This window comes from Lolium perenne, chromosome 3 (genome assembly GCF_019359855.2).
Source record: "Lolium perenne isolate Kyuss_39 chromosome 3, Kyuss_2.0, whole genome shotgun sequence".
NCBI classification, from domain to species: Eukaryota; Viridiplantae; Streptophyta; class Magnoliopsida; order Poales; family Poaceae; genus Lolium; species Lolium perenne.
Window position 1 is genome coordinate 40,494,461 of NC_067246.2, and position 14,957 is coordinate 40,509,417.

Sequence of the window (14,957 nt, forward strand, 5' to 3'; positions counted from 1 at the left end):
AAGGGTTTTTGGCGACAAAGATCATTAAGACCTAGTTGCTCATGATAGATATTTAAAAGTCTTAATCGACAAAATTATTTTTTTACAAAAAAAAAGTAAAGCCTTGCCATTGAGGTGGCATTATTGTTATGTTTTTGGGTTCTACGTATGTCTTTGTTTTCTATCGTATTAAGTTATTTCGTTAGAATCATATATGACGTTCATATCTTACGACTATTTTAGTATTTGCATCATTTTAATTAGTTAGCCCTACGTCAAATTTTTCCCGTCCTTCGCCACTGTTTATGTGTAGCACAGAATACAAAGTAGTATTTTAAATTCATACTTTCTATGTTTTGTGGGATACATCATTTGCTGCATACATAAAAAAAACTATGAAACTCGTAAATATTATTTTCAATTTTCTTAAAGTAATAGGATTGGCAGCAGGCCAAAAATATTGACTATTTAGACATCTTATTACATTTTCAAATTAGGAAAAATTTACAGTGGTAATTGTCTTGTACTAGTGGTTAGCCGAGGTAGCACGCCACCCTTGCTGAGCATGACCCCGGTCAAAAGAAAAGAATGCAGAGGATGAGGCGGTTCCAGTACTGGGCCCATTCTGCAGGATTCGCTCACCTGCAACTCGCTCCCGTCCCAATAATCCCACCTCCCTTCCACAACTCACGATCAGAGAGACCAGGCGACGGCGGCGGCGGCCATGGAGGGAGACGTGGGCAAGAGGGCGCTAGAGTGCATCCTCATGCCGGCCATGTTCGCCGCCAAGACCGTCCGGGCCCAGCGCGACCGCCTCCTGCACCTCCGCCGCCGCCTGCAACGGAGCCCCACCGGGCCCGTCTCCGTCCAGGACCTCGCCGCCGATCTCTTCAAGGTCTACTCCACGGGCCTCACGCGCGGCGCTGGGTACCTCAACGGCTGCCTCGAGCTGGCCTACGACAACGACGCCGACCTCGCCTTCTGCGACCCCGCCTTCGCCTTCGTGCCCGACGAGCAGCTCTACGAGACCCTCTTCGCGCACCGCCTCCGCCCGCGCCCGACCACCCAGACCGATGCCTTCGCCCGCATCGAGGTCGCCTACTACGCCGTCAACCTCGCCCTGCGCTACCACGTCCCGCGCTGCGTCGAGCTCCTCGTCGGCGTCCGCCCGCCCTCCGCCGCCACCCACAGCAAGGCGGACGACCGCATGGTCGGCTACGCGGACGACACGCTCGCCGCCGCCACCGACCACATCTTCAGGACCCGCCTAGCCGGCATGCCCCGCCCGGACCCCGACGTCCCCAGGACCCGACCCCGCTTGTTCAACCGTACCCTGGACCCGGCCCAAGCCCCCGCCGCCGCCGCCGCCCCCGCTTGGGAGCCCCCTCAGGTGGTGGCCACCAGCAACGACCCGGACCAGGCGCTCAGCTACCTCCACCGCGCCTGCTCCCTCGCCAGCCTCGCCGTCAAGCACATCGACGCCGCCGTCGCCCTCATCTCCACCTTCCTCGACCCCAAGGACGTCGCCGAAACCGCCGAAATGGCCGACGAAGACGCATACATCTCTGAGGTACTGGATTCGCTGCTACCAGATCTGTTCATCGCCATGAATGCTTCCAATCCATCAATCCGAAAAATCGAATTCATTCTCTTCACATAATTCACTGCAGGACGGACCGTATCCATCAGATTAACCTGATCGAGGCTGGCAAGCGATAGAAGGGGGCGGAAAGGATCCCATTACATTGTTAATTGAAGCCAAGCTCGTTTAATTTGTCTATGCTCTCTAGTTCATCCAACTTCATATAATTTCCGTTCAATTTAGACTATTTTGCTGCATGCTACTAGTATCTTTTTTTAGGGCAATTACTGCTACTATCAAAGATAATTTCTGGACGGCCGTGGCTATCCTCGCTTCATTACCGATAAAATCTACTAGGGCTATACTGTAATGCCATTTCTGCATCTTATTGGACGACCGTTTCGAATTGCAGCAAAACTGGAAAGGTTGGAGATGCTATGTTTTCTCAATCTTGTTCCGGGTTAACATTTTTTTTCAATCCTACTAGGGTAGTGCAACCCCAGTTGTGATCTGCATATGGCATAACAGTATTCTGGTCCAGTTCTGATGATCGACAGTTCACCAAGTAACTCAATCAACTGGAGGCATCCTATCTGGCGCTCATCGTGTGATCTGCATGTACATTATTTGGGAGCATATCAGGCACAGGTTAATCTTGTTGGGAGCGCTCCTGTGCTCACCTAGTATAGAACTATTGTGTCTACTAAACTCGGCTGCTACTCTGAATTTGGGCGGTACTGATCTGAAACAAGCACAACAGATAGTTTTTTAAAGACACATGACTTGAATCTATAGTAATTTTGTAGTTAGAGCATCTCCAGTCGCGTCCCTCAAAGCGTCCCCCAAACCGCGCCGGATTAAGCGTTTGGGGGACGTGTTTTGTTCGTGCCGCCTTTGGGGGACGTCGCTCCCCAGCCGCGTCCCCCAAACGCCGCCCCCAAATGAATATTGGTGCACGAAAATAAAGGTTTTCATTCAATTTTGATTATATATTACAAAGTTTGAATGAAAACGGCTAGATTTCATCTAAACCTAGACTACTGACCGCCCGGCGGTGCGTTCGACGGCCCCGCCCTGTCGTCGCCTCCCCTATGCCGCAGCTCCTCCTGCGCGTGCCTCCTCTCCTTGCGTTCGGCGGTGGCCAGACAGTGCCGCTCCCGCCGCGCGTCCTCCTTCGCCCTCCCCTGCTGGGCCGCCTGGAGGGAGAGCTCGACGGCGCGACGAATCTGCGCCTCTTCGCGGGCACGGGCGTCGTCCTGGAGCTTCTTCTCCGACTCGAAGGACTCGACGAGCGCGCGTTGCTGATCGGCCGTCTCGTCCGGGTGCGGCCCGTCGTCGTCGGACCACTCGAACTCATCGTCGTCGTCATCCTCCACCTCGGTCTCCTCCGCCTCGGCCTCCTCCTCCTCCATTGGCGCCTCCTCCTCCACATCTGTTGGCGCCTCCATCATCGCCGCCGCCAACACGGCGTCCTCCGCCGCCAACTGGTCCGCCCGCCTCCCCCATAACGCCCTCAGCGCCGCCTCCCGCTGATGACGCTCCTCCGCCGCCGTGCTGCGGCGCCTCGATCGACTCCCGCCGCCGGCGCTCGATCGACTCCCGCCGCCTGGCGCTTATCGCCTCCCGCCGTTCACGCTACAGCGCCTCCCGCTCACCGCGCCGCACCGCGCTCGTCAGCCCACCGCTGCTCCATATCCGCCCGGCACCGGCACCGTCGCGCCTCCTGTCTCGTCGAGGCGTCGACGCCGAAACGGTGGCGTCCTGCTACTCCTGCCACGCTGCTGCCGCCGCGGCCTCGCCAGCAGCGGGGCCATGGGCGCAGAACGCCGCCAGATCCGCCGCCTGCTGCTGCATTGCCTCCCGCCGCTGCTGACGGTGTGCACGCCATCGCTCTTCCCGGGCCGCTGCTGAGGGGTCGGTGTCGACCTGCGTTTCCGGGACTGCAAGTGGAGGGGACGGCGGTGGAGGGAAGTGGCCAGCGCCGGGGCGGTTTGCCATTGCTACTGGTGCTGGAGGAGACGGCGGTGGAGCGACGAGAGCTGTGTTTGTTGCCGGCGGGGTGTGGTGGCTACCGTTGAGCCGGGAGACCTTTTATAGACGCCGGCATCGGGAAGAAAGCGCGGGAACAGGCGAGAAGAGGCGGGAAGATCGCGCGGGAACGGGCGGTGGCGTGCGAACGCCGGCGACGCGTGGAGGCTGCGCAGCACCGACGAGACGTCTCGCCTGCCCCTCCGTCGCCATTAAGGCAAAGATGCCGCCGTGTGTCACTGCGCGCGAATAAATTCCGTCGCGAGGTAGGCGACGGTTAGGTTTGCCGCTGACGGGTCGGCCCCTCCACTTCCCGCCTCGCTTTTCGTTGTGTCCGGCGTGCCCGGTGCGTTCCCTGTGGGACGGGGACGGGCTCGGGGCGCCGGACACCGTATGGGGGCGCGCCGGACAAAAATGGGCTTTGGGGGACGCAGCTGGAACGGTTTTTTTATCCGGCGCGCCTCAAATCCCTTTGGGGGACGCTTTGGGGGACGCGACTGGAGATGCTCTTACCATAGTAATTGTTGAGGGAAATCTGCAGCTACTTTTACCGTTTCGAATTGCAGCAAAACTGGAAAGTTTGGGGATGCTATGTTTTCTCAATCTTGTTCCGGGTTAACATTTTTTTCAATCCTAGGGTAGTGCATCCCCCGTTTGTTAATCGTGTGATCTGCATGGCGTAACAGTTTTCTGGTCCAGTTGTGATGATCTACAGATCACCAAGAAACTCAATCAACTGTAGGCATCCTATCAGGCACTCAATGTGTGATCTGCATGTACATTATCTGGGAGCATATCAGCCACAAGTTAATCTTGTTTTTTTTAGATTGAAAGCTGCGATTTCATTAATCCAAACCCAAGTCCAGAACAAGTCTACTACGAATACAATCAGGCGCAATACCACGCCAACACCTATCTACTTTATTCTCGCAGCCTTTCTTCGCCATTCTATGCGCCGCATCATTAGCCGACCGTCGCACCGCTAGCACCGTTGCTCTCGCAAAGCCTTGCAGTAGGGACTTGATTGACCATGAAGAGAGAGGTCATGTCCTTCCTTGCTTAGTTTCGCAGCCACCACGGTTGAAAGTGCATAGAGCCCCCATGTGTGGTTTTGGTAATTAATGACAATCCCTATGGACTAATGTTTGCATTAAGTTATATGTGTAGGAGTTGTCCATAGGCAATGCTTGAACCATAAGTTGGCGTCAAGGTTGCAATATGAAGAAATGAGGCAAGTTCAAGATGAGTCAAACTCGAAGAGCTCACATGCTTGAAGCTTACCATTCATATGTGTTCATGGATATGTGAAGATGCACCGAAGAAGAAGCTCTCCCATAGTGGATTATGGGGGAGCAATCCGCAAGACTTCATCAAGCAAGCACAATCAAGAAAGGCGTTCCATCTCGTGGCCAAGATCGTCATCATCGAGCTCAAGTGGAATGCGCAAGGTTAAAGTTTGCTCTTGGATAGGGTTTCTTTCTCATGGTTTAGTTGAGAGACCGGTTTATAGGCTAAGTGTCGTACTATCAAGGAGCTCTCGAGTAAGTAACTCGATCGTATCATTCGGAGTGCGGTCAGACCTTTGCATCCATGCATCATATCTCTTGGTTGTTATTTGAATCTTATCCATGTGGTGTTTTAGAGCTTGTAGTTATTTCCATGACAAGCTCTAGTTCTTCGAAAACGGATTTTGCGTATATCACTTGTTGCGTTTTTGAGTTGGGTGGTTATCTCGGTTTCTTGTATTGAGGGGGTAGCTCTTGTCGTCCTCTTTCCAACAAAATTGGTTTCGTCTCATTTGGATTTTCCAATCTAAATTTATTTGCATTTAAAGTTTGAGTTTAAAACAAAAAAAAAGGAAGAACGCCCGGAGCCTCCGCCCGCGCTACCGCTCAGCTAGCCCTGCTCCCCAGTAGTCCCCTGGCCAACTAGAGCCTTTTTCCGGTACCAAAACCGGTACCAGGCCCGGAGGTTCCGGCCAGCCCAGGCCGGAGGCACCGGTCGGCCCAGGCCGGAGGTTCCGGTCTCCACCTGCCCGCGGCCTGCTCCCTGTAGCGCCCGCTCGACTGGGCCCCGCCCATGTGGGCTGGTCAGCCTCGTGGCCGCCACACACCAGGCCACACGTCACTCCCTCGCTCGCGCGGGGCACTTCTCCGCGTTGACCCGCGCCTCGCCTCACGCTCCCTCCTGGCCCCACCACCCGCGGGTCGCTGGCCTCTCGCGTGCGTGCACACGCCCCCGATCACTCTTGCTCGCCTGCTGTGTTCGGTCTTGCCCCAACGGGCAGAAAAAAAGGAGGACGCTTTTTAAGCCTTTTTTTTCTTGCTCCCTCAAAAGCTACTCCTTCCTCCTCTCTCTTAAGCTTTGAGCTTGAGATCTTTCTCCCCAACCAATGTTTCTTGCATCTATTTGAGAGAAAGTTTGAGGAGATCTAAATCCACACTTTGACCAAGCCAAATCATCTCTTTGTGAATATAATTTTGGGATCTAGATCTTGGAGAATTTTGTGTTCTCCTCTTTGTTCTTTCTCTCTTATTCTCCCAATAGCTTTAGTAGCTTTGTTGGAATTTAAGAGTGAAGGATTGGATCATCTTTGTGGTGTTCTTGCCATTTGGTGCATCGGTTTGACTTCTCCACGGTGATACGTGGAGGTGAAAGTTCGTGAGATATTCACTTCGGGAGCTTGTTCCCGGAGCTTGTTCCTCTTGGGTCTTTGGACCCTAGACGGCTTAGTGGTCTTTGTGGTCTTTGTGGTGTTCTTGGGGACTCCAATTAAGTTGTGGAGTTTTTTCAAGGGCAAGGCCTTTGTGGCGATTTATTGGGAGCCTCCAATTAAGTTGTGGAGATAGCCCCAAGCTTTGTGCGGGTTCGGTGACCACCCTAAGGTTCCATAGTGGATCGAGGACATCCCTTTTGGTGGGAATTCTCAAGGAGAATACGGTGGCCTTCGAGCATTTGGAGTGACTTGTCCTCCACACCGCTCCAACGGAGAGTAGCACTCGCAAGAGTGTGAACTTCGGGATACATCGTTGTCTCCACGTCACTTCGGTTATTTCTATACCCGAGCTCTTTACTTATGCATTTTACTTTGTGATAGCCTTCGTGCTTGAAGTTATATATCTTGCTATCACATAGTTGCTTGAATTTCTTAGCATAAATTGTTGGTGCACATAGGTGAACCCTAGTTATATAGGTTTTGTGCTTGACAAATTAAACGCTAGTTTTATTCCACATTTGTTAAGCCATATTCGTAAAAGTTTTAAACCGCCTATTCACCCCCCTCTATGAAGGAGATATGCCCTAGAGGCAATAATAAAGTGGTTATTATTTATATCTTTATGTTTATGATAAATGTTTATATATCATGCTATAATTGTATTAACCGAAACATTAGTACATGTGTGATATGTAGACAAACAAGAAGTCCCTAGTATGCCTCTTAAACTAGCTTGTTGATTAATGGATGATTAGTTTCATAATCATGAACATTGGATGTTATTAATAACAAGGTTATGTCATTGTATGAATGATGTAATGGACACACCCAATTAAGCGTAGCATAAGATCTCGTCATTAAGTTATTTGCTATAAGCTTTCGATACATAGTTACCTAGTCCTTATGACCATGAGATCATGTAAATCACTTATACCGGAAAGGTACTTTGATTACACCAAACACCACTGCGTAAATGGGTGGTTATAAAGGTGGGATTAAGTATCCGGAAAGTATAAGTTGAGGCATATGGATCAACAGTGGGATTTGTCCATCCCGATGACGGATAGATATACTCTGGGCCCTCTCGGTGGAATGTCGTCTAATGTCTTGCAAGCATATGAATGAGTTCATAAGAGACCACATACCACGGTACGAGTAAAGAGTACTTGTCAGGAGACGAGGTTGAACAAGGTATAGAGTGATACCGAAGATCAAACCTCGGACAAGTAAAATATCGCGAGACAAAGGGAATTGGTATTGTATGTGAATGGTTCATTCGATCACTAAAGTCATCGTTGAATATGTGGGAGCCATTATGGATCTCCAGATCCCGCTATTGGTTATTGGTCGGAGTGAGTACTCAACCATGTTCGCATAGTTCACGAACCGTAGGGTGACACACTTAAAGTTGGATGTTGAAATGGTAGTACTTGAATATGGAATGGAGTTCGAATATTTGTTCGGAGTCCCGGATGAGATCCCGGACATCACGAGGAGTTCCGGAATGGTCCGGAGAATAAGATTCATATATAGGATGTCATTTTATGTGAATTAAAATGTCGCGGAAGGTTCTATGGAAGGTTCTAGAAGGTTCTAGAAAAGTCCGGAAGAAACCACCAAGGAAGGTGGAGTCCACATGGGACTCCACCTCCATGGCTGGCCAACCCTAGTGGGGGAGGAGTCCCAAGTGGACTCCCCCTTAGGGGGCCGGCCACCCCCCCATATGGGAGGTGGAACTCCCACCTTTGGTGGGAGTCCTAGCTTGGCTAGGTTTCCCCCTCTTATGGAAGGTTTTTGGTTCGGGTCTTATTCGAAGACTTGGACACCAACACTTGGGGATCCACCTATATAATGAGGGGCCAAGGGAGGGGGCCGGCCACCCCAAGACCACAAGCTGGCCGCCCCCCTTGAAGTGGCCGGCCACCCCCTCCCAAACCCTAGCCGCCCCCTCTCCTCCATATCTCCCGCCTAGCTTAGCGAAGCTCCGCCGGACTTCTCCACCGCCACCGACACCACGCCGTCGTGCTGTCGGATTCAAGAGGAGCTACTACTTCCGCTGCCCGCTGGAACGGGAGGTGGACGTCGTCTTCATCAACAACCGAACGTGTGACCGAGTACGGAGGTGCTGCCCGGCCATATCGCCGGAACCGATCGTGATCAAGATCTTCTACGCGCTTTTGCAAGCGGCAAGTGATCGTCTACCGCAGCAACAAGAGCCTCCTCTTGTAGGCTTTGGAATCTCTTCAAGGGTGAGACTCGATACCCCCTCGTTGCTACCGTCTTCTAGATTGCATCTTGGCTTGGATTGCGTGTTCGCGGTAGGAAAATTTTTGTTTTCTATGCAACGTTATCCTACACTCTAGGCAGCATCCATGTCCTTTCAACGGTATTGTCCGTCTCCAGGATAACCCAATTGAGGTGTTCGTCCTTCGCCAATAAGAGCCCATGCTTGCACGCCAACAGCTCGGCCCCTTCTGCATCAGAAATATGAGGGAAAAAATAGCAAGCTCCTGCAATGAAGCCTCCGTCGTGGTCGCGTATCACAGCACCACCGCCTCCCCAATTTTCTGTATGCTTGAAAGCACCATCGACGTTAATTTTTGCCCAGCCATTTGTCGGCGGGAGCCAATGCTCCAACACCTTAGCTTTTACCTGAGCTCTGCCATGGATGTTCATCCACTCATCAACACCGGCGACTGTTCTCAACGCAATCCGCTTCGGGTCCTCCATATTTCTTGACTCCCTGGCACCATTCCTCGCTAGCCAAAGATTGTATACCAGCATCAAAGCCCAGGCTGCAAACCTATCATCCGCCTTCCCGAGCCAGTCTAGCAACCATCCTTTAAGGGCTGCATGGTTTACCAGCCTTCTGGGGGGTTTATCGATGGCAACACCCGTAGATGCTGCCATAAAATTCCAAGCAAGGGCCGAGTGAGAACAATCCCAAAACCGATGGACCAAACTTTCCTCTTTGCCGCACACTAGACAGACAATGCCGTCTTTGATTCGCCTGCGTTGTAGTTCAGTTCCAACCGCGAGACCATTCTCAATCAACCTCTAGAAATGAATCTTGACTTTGCCAGGAACATTTGTCTCCCACAGAGCTAGTCTTCCTTTATGTTGCACACAGGAGCGAGAAGACTCCAACATACCCGCCTGGGCTCTCTTCAGCTGAATAGCAAGGTGGTACGCAAATTTTACCGAGAAAATTCCAGTTTTTGTATGATTCCAAGCAAGGAAGTCATTGGATCCCTCTCGGCCAACCCGTGTACACAGTATATCCTTGACATCGTGGTCACAGAACAATGATCTCAGCCTTTGTTCATCCCAGGCACCACCACCATCAACCAACAGATCCTTCACAAAAAGGGGACAATCTGGCATCTTACACCCCAGTGGGTGTTGGACGCTGTCCCTGGGGATCCATTTGTCTTCCATTGTTCTGATGCATGACCCATCCCCAATCCTCCACACCAGCCCCGCCCGCAGCAAGTTCCTCCCATGGATGATACTTCTCCAAGTGAACGAAGCGCGCTTCGGGCACGAGGCCGACATAAAATCAGAGCCCTTGTAGTACCTAGCTCGGAGCACCCGCGCACAAAGGGACTCCGGCTCTGTCACCAGCCGCCACCCCTGCTTGGCCAGGAATGCCTGATTGAAGGCCTCAAAGTCGCGGAAGCCCAACCCTCCATGTTCCTTGCTACGACACATCCAATCCCAGCTAATCCAGTGTACCTTGCGTTTTCCTTCCGCCCCCCCCCCCCCCCACCAGAAGTTTGCTGATATCATACTCAGTTTCTTGCATTGCCCCTTGTTAAACTGAAAGCAACTCATTGGGTAGGCCGGGACGGCCTGTAGGACTGATTTAACCAAAACACCTCTAGCCGCCTTTGACATATCTTGCCCTTTAAACCCCTTCACCTTCCCCCATGAACGCTCAGAAATATATATAAAACAGCCCTCCTTCGATCTTCCGACCACCATGGGCAGCCCTAGATATCTCTCAGAGAGGGCCTCACATGAAATGCCAATGCAGTTCTTTAAGTCATTCTTGATCACATCCTGACAGCCGGGGCCGAAAAAGATAGAGAACTTCTGCAGATTTACTCTCTGTCCAGAGCTCACCTCATAGTCATGCAGAATGCCCTTCAGAGCTAGCATGCTCCCTTGAGAAGCTTCCAAGAAAACAATGCTCTCATCCGCGAACAAAAGATGGGTGATGTGTGGCCCCTCCGCACCAAAATGAATGCCTCTGATCAAGTTACTGTCTTGAGCTTCCTTTAACAGAGCCGTGAACCCCTCTACACAAAATAAGAAGAGGTAGGGGGAATAGGATCGCCCTGTCGGAGGCCCCGTGACGGTGCAAAAGAGTTAGAGACACCACCATTCAGTCTCACTGAGAATCTGGCCGGCGATACACACCTCATCACCATCCTAACCCAGGTTTCAGAGAACCCCAACTTCAGCATTACTTTCTCTAGAAAAATCCACTCAACCCTGTCATACGCTTTCATCATGTCCAACTTCACCGCACAAAATGGGTTCTTCCTTTTCCTTGATCTAATCGCATGAGTGCACTCGTATGCTATCAGTACATTGTCAGTTATCAACCTGCCTGGAACAAATGCACTCTGCTCCTCCGAGATAAGAATAGGGAGGATTTTCTTCAGCCGATTCGCAACCACCTTCGAACAGACTTTATATAAGACATTACATAAGCTGATCGGCCTAAACTGGGTAAGAGATTCTGGTGAGTTCACTTTCGGAATCAAAACCATAACAGTATCATTGAAGTCAGAGGGGCAGTCCCCTCCAGCTAGGAATTTTCTCACCGCCGCACACACCTCATTTTTCAAAACCGCCCAGTGGCGTTGATAAAAGAGAGCCGGTAGACCATCTGGTCAAGGGGCTTTGGTTGGCCCCATTTGTAAGAGGGCTTCCTCTATTTCTTCGTCCGAGATCTCCGCTTGCAGTTCATCATTCATCTCCCTCGACACAAAATTCTTCAGCTTGTCCAGGATACGGTCGAGCTGTGACAATCCCTCCGATCGGAACAGTTTACTATAGAAAGACCGTGCCCACTCCCTCATGTCTTCATCAGTAGAACAGCGGCTGCCATCATCTCGTAACAGGGACCAGATTGTGTTCTTGCGTTTCCTATGACTCGCCCGATTCTGAAAATACTTTGTGTTACGATCACCTGCCTTGAGCCAGTCTTGACGGGAACGTTGGCGGTACATCACCTCTTCCCTCTCAAAAATCTCATGCAGCTCCTTCTCAATCTCCTTAACCTCCAGTGAGGAATTAGAGACTAACGATTCTGTCTTTGCTTTATCAAGAGCTTCTCGGAGTTTCTTAATCTGCAGACGGACTGAACCAAATACATTAAAACTCCATTTCTTCATATGGCCTGACACATCCCGCAGCCTCCCCCAAAGACCCCTCAGACCCGGCCCATTACTAGCACTGCCACCCCAGGCATCAGAGAACATGTTTTCATAATTGTCGTGTCTGATCCACATCTCCTCGAACTGGAATCCTCGCGGTTTCAGCCTAGGGAGAGGTGGCTCGTCCAGAACGTTGATAATCAGCGCCATATGGTCAGTCTCCTCTGTAGCAATGTGCTGGATGGACGTCTCCGGGAAAATACTGAGGAAAGAGGACGTGCAGGTTGCTCTATCCAGCCTAGCCTGCACATTTGCCAAACCATCTCTTTTATTGTCCCAAGTGAAAGGGTACCCAGTAAATCCCATGTCGCTCAAGGGGCAGTCCGCTAGACACTCTCTGAAACCATTCATCTGGGCTTCACTTCGCTCATGCTAGCCAAGTTGTTCCTCATGGGCTAATATCTCGTTAAAATCTCCCGCACATAACCAAGCTAAATCGTCCTGGCTATGAAGATACCGCAGAACATCCCATGTCTTGCCTCTCAGATCTGTCCGTGGCTCCCCGTAGATTCCAGTGAATCTCCATGAGCCATTATAGCATGTAATTTTTGCATCAATGTAGTATTGGCACCATGGCCTCACTGCCACGTCAATACCGTCCCTCCACCAGAGAGCTAGGCCTCCTCCCTTTCCTTTGCCTTCTACATAGACCCCATGACTAAAACCCATACTCCATTGCAGCCTCTCCATGTACTGTTTTTTCTATTTTGTTTCACTTAAGAAAACCACCGCCGGATTGTAAGATCGTATCAGATCTCTAAGCTCGCCCACAGCCGGGTTCAATCCCAATCCCCGACTGTTTAGGCCCAAAATAATCATTGGGACCGGCGGCCCTGAGTCTCAGGGACCGCCGAAGGATTCTCATTTCTGTTGAAAACCGAAACCGTACGCTCAGTCGCATCTGCGAGCATGGGGTCCTCCAATCTATTGAAAACTGAGTTATTCTGTTTTCCATTTTGCTCTTCACCAGGAATCTCCATTCTATCGATCACAGAGGCTGTCCTCTGGCGTTTCCCAAGACCTTCAGTGTCACCCTCCCCAACAACTTGCACCTTCACTGGCATCCAGACCTGCTTCGGCCCCCTCTTTCTATTCATCCGCCCCGGTGGGGCTTGGGGCATCAACACATCAGCCACCTCCGGGGATTTTCTAGGACGCCGCGTAAAGGTTCTGCTCTTGGAGACCCTGGGGGCAGTCCCCTCAAGGGTATGATCCTGACCTAGACTCACATTCTCACGCACCTTTTCGACTGTTGGTTTTTCATCGGGAGAAAGGATATTTTTCCAAGACTTCTTAGGCTTGGCTTCAAGAACATCTGAGAATTGAGGGAGCTGGGACTCGACTGCTGATGAGTCTCTAATATAAAACCACTTCAGCCTCCACCCTTGCACAGACTCTTTCATCGGAAAGCTGAAGTAGTTAACTTCTTTGCGAGCAACAAACCCAACTCCGCCAATGACGAAAGATCCACCACTGTTGTTGTATCTTTTCACGAAGAAAATCTTCTTCCACAAACCAAAGTGGGGCTCAATGCCCAAAAATGCTTAGAAGAGGGTGATAAAAATAGCAAGATGAAGGATTGAATTGGGAGTCAACTGCCATAGTTGAATCTCATACACTCGACGGAGGTGATGAAGGAATTTGTGAGCAGGGAGCGAAAGACCTCGATACAAGAAAGATAAGAACATCACGGTAAAACCGGCGGGGGGATTGGGCCGTGAAATCGCACCTGGGAGAATAACATTCCCCTCGTCAGAAGAAATTAATCCAAGGCTTCGAGCCTTCTTCTCGTGACGCTTTGTAGTAGTATACACCGGCCAATCGCCGGGGTTGGGCCCAGCCGTGGAGCTCGATGGCGCTGGCGGCGCCGGGGTTGGAGGAGGAGCATCTGGAGCGCCTCTCTTCGACGGATTCGGAGAAGTTTTGGCGGCGGCGCCGCTGCTCGCAGCACTGGTGGCGAGAGTGGAGTTCTTCTTCTTCACCATTTTGGGATCTGAGGAAGATTTGGAAATGGCGGCGTCGGTGTAGTGGTTATGGGTGAAGAAGATGAATGAAGAAGAAAAGAACGCAAGGATGAAGTGTGGAAAGGGGAGAGTTTGCCCCGAAAGATTATAAAGTACAAGGAAACCTGAGGATTGAGCGGGCACGTGTCGTTGTGTCCAATTTATTAAGGGGACCTCTTTTCATCATTGATCGCGGAAATCGAGGAGACACCTTGGTAACTGCACGCAAGTAGCGGTCATTTCTTACAACAGAACCGCGCAGAAGTAGGATGGACCCAACAGGTCGTGTCCTGTCAGTCAAAATTGCAACAGTAATTACGTCATCAGTGACGTCGTGAAGCTCGCTTGAGGTATCCGAAGAAAAACCAAAACCATCGGGTGGTCAACTTAAGTCTACGAACGGATTGCAAGCATCCGTACCCAGACTCGGGGGCTACTCCCATCGGGAGCACTTGACGCACACCCGATAAACTTGGACTCGAAGATTTTCCTACAAAGAAGGGCGTGAAGAAATATCTGAAGAAAAAGGACGGAATGTTCGGCTCGAGTCTGCACCCGGTCACAAGAGTCCGTGCCCAGACTCGGGGGCTACTCCCGCCGGGAGCGCTGGACGCGCACCCGACAAATTTTTTTGCATTCCAGGATCATCCCCGGGGACTTGATTCTGTGTAGGGTAACGTTGTTTTGCCATCGGCAGTTAACCAGCAAAGCTGGGCATGTTGCTCAATATCCTTTACGCATTAAAACTTTATTTGGAAAATTGAAGCTCCAATGCAAATGTATCGGTTGACCTATGAAGACCTATCTAAAACTTCAGCAGAAGAAAACATTCGAGTGGCACAACTTGAGTCTACGCACGGATTGCAAGCATCCGTACCTAGACTCGGGGGCTACTCCCATCGGGAGCGCTGGACGCGCACCCGATAGAAGAAGATGATGTTGTTACAAGGTGGACAAGAATTATCAAGAGAGAAGAACATTAGTGGAGGCATGCTTTAGTCTCTACCCGAAGTATCTTCGGCTAGACACTCGGGGGCTACTGACGTGGGCATTACCCTTCGGGTAACTGTTATTGCCCTATCCTGTACGGCCCAACTGGAGGCCCATGAAGACACCCGATGGCAAAGTGGGCCACTACGTCGGTGCCGAAGAAGATTCCTTGAAGAACAAGACGAAGAGGTATCGAACAAGGAAAGTTTAGA

The 14,957-nt window shown here is 51.1% G+C and overlaps 1 protein-coding gene across 1 annotated transcript; it reads left to right on the forward strand.

The window, feature by feature from the left end:
- Positions 1-605: 605 nt before the first annotated feature.
- LOC127338030 (uncharacterized) lies at positions 606-1,985 on the forward strand. The gene is made up of 2 exons (XM_051364314.1): positions 606-1,549; positions 1,650-1,985. The coding sequence occupies exons 1-2, from the start codon at positions 704-706 to the stop codon at positions 1,671-1,673; spliced, it is 870 nt and encodes a 289-aa protein (XP_051220274.1). The 5' UTR covers positions 606-703; the 3' UTR covers positions 1,674-1,985.
- Positions 1,986-14,957: the final 12,972 nt, after the last annotated feature.